Below are 9567 nucleotides of genomic sequence, written 5' to 3' on the forward strand. Positions count from 1 at the left end.
GTTCATTTCAGTTCCAGCCAATGGACTAAAACATGCACTGTTTCGGTAGTGACATGGAAAATGCGGGACACTTTTTTTTTTTTTTACATAAAGTTCCATAATTTACAAAAAAAATAAAATAATAATAATAATATAGATATATATATATATACTGTATATATATATATATATATATATATTTAAAAAAATTTGTAACATTATAAAATGCCTTTTCTTTCACTTTTGATCATTTTAACACATCCATGTTGAACAAAAGTACTAAATTCTAAAACTAAGATCTTACTGACCCCAAACATTTGAATGGTAGTGTATATATTATGATGGGTGCATGAATTTTGAACTTCTTCTGCAGTTTTGTGAGATTTACACATCATGGACAAGTTATAAAAAGTATATAGGAATTACTTTTAATCTAATTTGTGTCAAACCATGCAAAATGTTGAGTCAAGAAAGATAGGCCTATTGTCAGACTCTGTTCCGTGTTCTGTGTGTGTTTTGCTTCCCATGTGTTCCTTATGCCCCTATTTGGTTCTTCCTTTTCCTGTTCCCATTATGTTCCCCAATTAGTTCTTCATTTGTTCCCAGCTGTGTTTAGTATGGACCTCCCAGACACCAAGGAACTATGCTGGAGGGAAGGGATCTACCGGTGTCTGGGGAGTGTCTCTCCAGCCCGCCGGCCGTTCCTCAGTCAAGCACGCCGGCCGCGGCTCACTCAAGCCGGCCGACCACGCCTTTCACCCTGAACCTAAAGGGGAATCGAAGGAGGAGAGGGCGGTCAGCTCCAGCCCCAGAGCTCACTCCAGTGTCGGCTCCAGCTCCTGAGTTCGCTCCAGTGCCAGCTCCTCGAAAGCACCTTGCTGTGCCTGCTCCTCCAGAGCACCCTCCAGTGCCAGCTCCTCGTAAGCGCTTCCCAGTCCCCGAATCCAGCCCAGCGTGGGGTCCTGTCCCCGAATCCAGCCCAGCGTGGGCTCCTGTACCCGAATCCAGCCCAGCGTGGGCTCCAGTCCCCGAGTCTAGCGCAGCGTGGGCTCCAGTCCCCGAGTCTAGCCCAGCGAAGGCTCCAGTCCCCGAGTCTAGCCCAGAGAGGGCTCCAGTTCCCATGTCAAGGGCCACTGTTACCGAGTTAGGCCTACGGAGGGCCTCTACAGACGATATTCTCCCTAAGGATTTTTTTTGGGGGGGGTAGTATGGGTCCGTCCATAGTGGCCGGGCCGAGTGGTAAGGCCATGGAGGCCGTCCATCCATGGCCTCCTGAGTTCCCTACTCCGCCATGGCCTTCTAAACTGTCTGCTTCACCATTCCCCTGTGTTTATAAGCCCCAGTCTGTTCCGTTTGGTTTAGTCGGGTCTACTTGTTGAATGAACGTCGATCCCCGTGTCCTAAGTGTGGTTTTCCCTGTTGTAAATAAAGTCTGTGATAATTCTGGAATCTCCTTTGTCTCCTCGCTCCTTCACAGTAGGCCCACCGTGACACCTATATTGGAAGAGAACAGTCACCTAACTATCTTTAAAAAATAGTATTCTTCAAATAATGTAATTACACAAAAAATGCAAGGTCATGTAAGATGCATTGCATTGTGGAATACAGTATCCACACACAGTTGCATTACACACATTTATAATATTCCCTTCAGACAGAACATACTGTACAGTATGTATACATACTGTATATGGCAGAAATAATAAGAGTATTGTGCTATGCTGAACTCAATTTCCTGTCCTTGGTTGAGGACCGAGCAAATAGCTTTTAATTATAAGCAAATCGCTAGACTTGGCAGAACATGAAGTGATTATGTTCATCACCCTTCTCTTAATACAGAACATACTGTACAGTATGTATACATACTGTATATGGCAGAAATAATAAGAGTATTGTGTTATGCTGAACTCAATTTCCTGTCCTTGGTTGAGGACCGAGCAAATAGCTTTTAATTATAAGCAAATCGCTAGACTTGGCAGAACATGAAGTGATTATGTTCATCACCCTTCTCTTAACTGTCTCTTAACGGTCTCTTAATGTCCCTTAAATTCCATTTTCTCCAATGTACATTTCACAAAATTGCTATTATTCATATAAATCGTACAAATGAAGAGATTTTGGTGGAAAAGATCTCAACCTAGTCGTCAAGCTGACCTGAAATGCTTCACAGTCCAGCTGCCAGTCTCTTCAATTCAAAGTGCTGGTAAGTTTAAAGATGCTATAGAGGTCAGGCTTGCAGCAGTTTAGGGATAATTGGATTGCAACCACCCCCTGATAGATTTGATTGGATGAGCAAGAATGTTTCAAGTCGCTAGGTTGTGGGTGGTGTATGATGTTTTGTGTAGAAACTCGACATCAAAGATAAAAACTGGGAGCAGGTGGAAACTAAACGTTCAAATCGTCTCCATGAGGGAGTGAAATTCTGGGAATCAGAGAGGCAAACAGGCGGATGAGGCGTTTTCTCCATCTGTCTTCATGTTTACATTAAACAGCATCAATGATTTGTCTGACTGGTCTTTGAATGTTTCCAAGTGTTTGTGCGACTGCTTTTGAAGACCGGATGATTCAGATTGAATTTTTTTGTGATTTAGAAAGAAAAGCTGCATTTATTTGATCAAAAATACATTAAAAACCGTAACATTGTGAAATATTATTACAATTTAAAATAACAGTTTTCTATTTTAATAAATTTAAAAGATCATTTATTCCTTTGACGGCAATTTTCAGCATAAGTGTCACATGATCCTTAAATCATTCTAATATGCTGATTTCAAGAAATGTTTCTTATTATCAATCTTGAAAACAGTTGTGCTGCTTAATATTTGTGTGGAAACAGCCATTCAAAGGTTTGGGGTAAGAAAGAAAGAAATGAACATTATAATAAGTATTTCTTGACCAACAAATCAGCTTATTAGCATGATTTCTGAAGGATCATGTGACACTGAAGACTGAAAATTCAACTTTGCATCACAGAAATAAATTACATTTTAAAATATATTCAAATAAAAACCAGTTTGTTTAAATCATAATATTTCACAATAGTACTATATTTACTGTATTTTAATCAAATAAAATGCAGTCTAGGTTAACATAAGAGACATCTTTATATAAAATCAATAAGAACGTTCATATAAATGATAGAATAAATAATATATATAAATGCAAACATTATATTATTAATATTTTAAACAATGACTCTCAAAAGAGATAAAAGATAAAAATGTCATAGCTTCCACTTCGTGTCACCTTGAAAATGCAAGTTAGATTGCATTTTGGGATACAGTTTTTTGGGATGTCATGCACTCTGTCCACACATTTTAGGCAAATTTAGTATTTTATCTGAGAGCGCCATCATGTATACAGAAAATTGACATACTGTGCACCATACTGCAATAGTAATAGTATGGCAGTACGCTATTCTAACATAGCAAAACTGGCATCAGGAAGACAGATTTTTTTAAAGATAGATTTTGGGTCAGCAACCCAAGTATTGTAGTTCCTGTTGTTAATTTTAGCCGATAGATGTTCAGTGTGAACACCCATGGGCCAGATAGGAAGGAAGTGGTATTTTTTTCTCTGATCTATAGTTTGAGAGTCAAGACAGTATCAGCGTCTCACAGTTGGGATTGCATTTATTGTGCCTTTCCTTCCCGAGAAGCCCCCGACTCATCTACTGAGTCCACTGTGCCTGAATCTTATTTATGCAGGTGCTGCAGTTTCACATTGAGGTGAACTTCACGCTGACCTTGCAGTGCTAATACTGCTGGTGCTGCTGTGGTTTGACCGTGCCTTTGATACGGCTGTGGGTTTAAAGCCTAGAACACGAACAGACAACCAATTAGTAGCAGAAATGTTTTTGATCATGCATTGTTCAAAATGATCAAACAGATGACACTTAGGAAATGTAAAAATAAATATATACATATGCGCAATTACGCTGACGCACAAAATTCATGGCTAATTAATGTATCGTCTCTTGTGATCTGTGCAATACGCTGATGAACCGGGGTCGTTAAGACTCTTTTTAATCAGTGACCCGACAATCAGAGGCTGATTAACACTCGGCAGATCTCATCAGACACTCTTGAAATCAAGATGGGCACCAGGAGTCAATTTACCGTAAATGAACACATAAAAGTAATTGTCAAGTCCTGCTTTGCACCAAAGCACGAATCAAATGAGGAAAACATGATAACAACAGAATTTTGCATGAATTGTTCCCAAAATGACAACTTAGACACCTAAACAAAACTTCTTGACAATGGATCTATTAAAATCAAGGCCGTTGAAGTGAATGATGGTAGCGAACAAGAATGAGACAACAGCTCTATTTCTCAACCTACATACACATTTAAATGTGATGGAACTTTATAAGTGACCGATTCTCATTGAATGAGAGACTTGGCTTATATGAACTGTTTAGTGTTAGCATTTTGCTAAGCTAATGACAAATATTGAGCAAAATAGTTTCAATTAGAATATTTTATTCATATGTTTAGTTTTGGATCAATTTTGTCAGTGAAAAAAAGGCATTATTGGATTGACCTTATAAAAAGGACATGTGGTCACCCTAAATTTGGCCCAAATGAGGTATCTTTTCTTCTGGAACCTTTGCCAAGAACGCAGCTATGAGGTCTTAAAATACTGTCTATGTAAGCAGCGACGGTTTTCAAACAGAGTCCTCCTGGAAAGTTTGTATTTCCACTAAAATACAGCAAGTTTTTGCCACCTCATAAAATAGTATAGAATTTTCTCATGAGATCTGATAAAAAAAAAACTCATACTAACTCAAATCATACTGTACATATGATTCAATAGCATTATAACAGGAGTAAAAACAAACTCATGTGCATACGAACCTAAATTATTATTAATCCAGCATGAAGGACACAGATAAGAATAATGCACAGCCAGTGAATGACATTTGATCTAAACAGAGAGGTGTTACTAAAATATCAAATGAAGGAAACCTACAAAGGTGCAAAATCAAACGATTCTTGTTCATCATCCAGCTAAATCAGAACACTAACTGCAGCATGTGTCCAGTGAGTCATCCATGTTAACAGAGTCGCGCTTCACACGTGTGCCATCTGTATCTCCAGATAGCAAGGGAACTGCGCACGTCTGCGTGTAACGTTCTCCCCGAGCAGCGCTGCAAACCAGAGCGAACAGGAAAACAAGTCAATTTGACATTCACGCTCACGGGTGAGGCCTCACGGGGCAACCAGCCAACAGTCTGAGAGCTTGTTTCATCCTGGAAGATGCAGAGCGAGGAGGAAGAGGCTCAGAAAATGACAGCTGTGAACATCAACCCGATGGAACAAAGGCTGAACTTAGACAGGGCTGCCTTCTCTGGCTTCTCCCTGCTCCTGTGGACATCCAATTTTGAATTTCAAAGCTATCTCCAGAGGAAAAGCAATAGGTTGTGTTCCCTGCTGACTTCGGGTGCAAGTTTGAGTTTCAGTGACTTAAAAAAAAAAAGAAAAAGTGATTCAGTTTATATTGTCCATGTACTTTTACAGAAAGTCCATAAATTGAAACTATAGGAGTTGATGCAAATAGTTAAAGAAATAGATCATCCTAAAGTAATTTACTCACCATTTTTGATGTTTCACATGCTCTTTTTTATGCAATTAAACTAGATGGTGATTTACAGTGCAAACATCAAAAAGACCCCTCAAAATTATTTTTAAAGTACCATAAAATTAACACCTTAAAAAAAGTACAAGTAGGACATATGACTAATTTGCTATATTCAATCCACATTTTACTTGCAATCCGTTACAACTTGCAAAAACCAAAGGCACTTGGAATAAATTGTCAAACCACATTTAAAAGTTTTTGTTTTTTAAATGCATACAAGATTGGATGAGATTTGAGAGTTTTGTAAGTGTAAACAATGACTAATAATTTGATGTTTTAGAGACTGTTCACGTAGCACAAGACAAGTTATTCACTTTATTTCTGATTTCTTTTTGTGCTAACACTCACTTGTTCCTTTTGTCTTGCAGTTCGTGATTTTCTGGTCATAGCAGTGGGCACAGAGGCTGCTGTTCAGTGCAGTCTGTATGGGGAATATATCCTCACTCCCCTGCCGGACTGCTTACTCCTGAAGGATGTTAAAACTAAGAAAGTGCTATTCAAATGGATGTACTGTTATGTAAGGAAGTTTGGACAAGACACGGTAAGCTAGGGCTTTTTTTTGTATCTATTTATTTTTTCATTCAAAAATACGTTACTAAATATCCAAGGGCGCATTAAATTGATCAAAAGTGAAAAACATGCAAACTATGTTACAAAAGATTTCTATTTCAAATAATGTAGACTATGTTCTTTTGAAATTTCTATGCATCTTCATCATATAAGAATGACTTCTGAAAGATCATGTGACACATGTGAAGACTGCTGATAATTGCCATCACAGGAATAAATTACATAATTTTTTTGTAATAACATTTCACAATTTTACTGTTTTTATAATATAAATGAAGCCTTGGTGAGCATCTTATATATGTGTATGTAAGGTCAAATTAACTGATATTTTAAGACTATAAACACACACATACACACACACACAACAGGAAGGGGAAAAAAACTTTTTCACGGCACTGTATATATTAATGTATATATTAGTGCTGTCAAACGATTAATTGTGATCAATCGCATCCAAAATAAGTTTTTGTTTACATAATACATGTGTGTGTGCTGTGTATATTTATATAAATACAAACACATACAGTATATATTTTGAAAGTATTTACATGTATATAGTTATATTCATATAATTTATATTATATATAAATATATTTAATATATAAACATAACATCTTTTTTTTAAATATATACATGTATGTGTGTGTAATTATGTATACATAATAAATATACACAGTACACACGTATATTATGTGAAGAAAAACTTTTACTTTGGATGCTATTAATCATGGATAATGAATAAATATTTCAGAAAAATATGTAAAATATTTATATTTATATATGATATATATTATATTATATACATATACACACACACACACACACACACACAATATATATATATATATATATATATATAATTTAATAATAATTTATGCATTTAGCAGACGCTTTTATCCATTCAGGTTATACATTTTTTACCAGTATGTGTGTTCCCTGGGAATCGAACCCACAACCTTTTTATGACAAGGATAGGTTAGTTTAGGTTGTAAAGTGCACAAAAGCTTAATGATATTTCCTATAAATTAATAATTCATAATATTTAAAACAAGAAAAAAACACTTTTTGTGCACATCCAAATGTAAACAAGGTTTCAGGAAAATACTTTTTCCTTAATGGTTACACTAAATGAAATCAAAAATTCATTTCGGTTCAAGATTCTTGAAAATCGTATTTCAAAACCATCTGAAATGGCCGTGAATTAATATTCCGTAACGATTTTTTCTTTTCTTTATCTTGACATTGATCCTGTGATGTAGGTTAAATATTCATGTACTTTTTCTCCACTCGTTAGTGTTGTCATCGTGCAGGTGTGAAGTTTCCTCATTTAAACGCATTGAATTTCATTTGCATGCCTTTTCTCGTGGGAAATAAACAGCCTGTCTTTATTATCGCTCGAGTGATTGTGGACAAACATCTCTGCTCTGAAAATAGATTTCATAACTTCCCCTTCTCTTTTCTCTCCCTCAGCTGTCTTTTTCCTTTGAGGCTGGTCGCAGATGCGAGTCCGGCGAGGGGAATTTCGAGTTTGCAACCCATCAGGGTGAAAGACTGTTCAACATTGTCAGCGCAGCCATCCAGAATCTACCCAGACCCTCCACAGCAAAGCCAATCAGCCCTGACCATGTAGAACAAAGTCTAGCTCAAGAAACCATGGCCACGGATGAAACGTACGACTACACCATAGATAGTCAAGCGTCTGACGTTTTGCCTGAGGGGAAAATGCAGAAAGCATCAAAAATGCTCAACCCCTCTTGGAGGAGCTTTTCTTTGAATGCAATTGAGCCAGCAAGTGAAAGTCAAGTGTCGAGCATCGACACCGACCTCGAGAATCAGGAACCCATCTACGCCACAGTGTCAAAAGCTCAGCAAAAAGCCACTTCCCCTACAGACCCTCAAATGCACTGGCAAAACCTGAGAAAAGCTCTCCAGCAGTCTGCGTCTTTCCGAGACTCTTTCAAGACTGACGCTGACATTTCGCAGCTGTCTGATTTCACGATCCCCCGGGAAGAGGGTGCGCATGAAGAGACGGAGGCTGCAGAAGGTTCGACTGACTTGTTGGGTGATTCCATCCAGCAATTAGCAATTAATGACGCATTTCAGGACATCAGTGCAGAAGCAATTTATGCAGATCCACAGGACCTCCAAGCCAGAGCTGAGTGGGTTGTCGGCTTCATGAAATCTGCTTGCCTGTAATGGAACAGTAATAATTACAGTTGGTGGTATACGGTTTGGACTGGAGGGGCTCTTTCTCTTGCAGACTGATTTAATTAACTGTGCGAAGGGTCCTGCGGCTCGAAGCTGATTGGGATCCCGACCTGCCTGAGAATGAAGATGTCACAGCGCCCCATTCATCTAGTGCTGTCTGTCACTCTCTCCCCAAAGATGCACGCCTGCTGCAACGGACCAGTAGTGTGCAGTTTGGAGAGCCTTAATTGAATTCATTTTATATGCTATTGAAAAAGTGTGTGTGTTCGTTTAATCAACGGATAGTTAATAAAAGCAATTGTGAAAAGTAGTAATCATCAATTACTAAAATAAGAGTTAAAGTAGTTCAGAAACACCTTCACATTCTCTGATAGGGGTCATTGATATGTATTTATATACATTCGTCAGTGAATTAAACTATTTAATTAAAAATAATTCTTCATGTATTATTGTGCGCCCACTGTAAAGGTTTCTCTCTGTGAGCTTTGGTTAAGGATGGCAGCTTCAAGTATTTGTTTGCTGCTCAACAGTGACTTTTTTTAAAGTTCCCCTTTTGATACAATTCATTTGTTTGACAGATTGTCAAATATTTTCTTCAAATCTCTGTTCAGTTTTTGAAAAATATTAGTTGTTTTCATGCCTTTTGCTAGATGTTGCAATATTCGATGCTTTTGATCTTCAGAAAGATCTTTCTTCCTCCCCATATCGCATAACTGTGACTTGCTTAATAATGTGATACAACCTCTTTACGTAGGTTTTCCATTTACCTAAGAAAACCTGGCACCTACCTAAGAAACCTATTTAAAAAACCTGTCTCAGACTGATAAAACATATGAGAAAAAAACATATGAGAAATAAAACAAATGAGAAATAAAACAAATGAACACTTTATATGAAAAACCAAAATCAGATCAACAAAGTATCAACAAAATAAATAGAGACAGACAGACAGACAGACACATAGATTGTATATATGCACTTTTTGTATTGTCTGAGAATGAGACCAATAAAGAAACTTGCACCACTAAGCAAAGATTAGTCGTGAAATATAAACCAAACTGCAACACTTATTTTATATATGGGTGTCATATTTCTGCATTTTTAGGTTGAAATGATTATGAAGTGCAATTTTTTACCCCTCCTTTTAAGGTTCACATTGATGGTCTG

The 9567-nt window shown here is 37.4% G+C and overlaps 1 protein-coding gene across 1 annotated transcript in view; it reads left to right on the forward strand.

Annotated features, from left to right (window-relative positions):
• The window catches only part of LOC107553698 (docking protein 3-like), a 14386-nt gene extending 5998 nt beyond the window's left edge, over positions 1 to 8388 (forward strand). Inside the window, exons 4-5 of the mRNA XM_016236006.1 lie at positions 5991 to 6163; positions 7663 to 8388. Of these exons, the coding sequence (XP_016091492.1) occupies positions 5991 to 6163; positions 7663 to 8388 (899 nt within the window). The remainder of the gene's footprint in view (positions 1 to 5990; positions 6164 to 7662) is intronic.
• Positions 8389 to 9567: the final 1179 nt, after the last annotated feature.

Source organism: Sinocyclocheilus grahami, unplaced genomic scaffold (assembly GCF_001515645.1).
Source record: "Sinocyclocheilus grahami isolate Dianchi unplaced genomic scaffold, SAMN03320097.WGS_v1.1 scaffold478.1, whole genome shotgun sequence".
In the NCBI taxonomy this organism is placed as follows: Eukaryota; Metazoa; Chordata; class Actinopteri; order Cypriniformes; family Cyprinidae; genus Sinocyclocheilus; species Sinocyclocheilus grahami.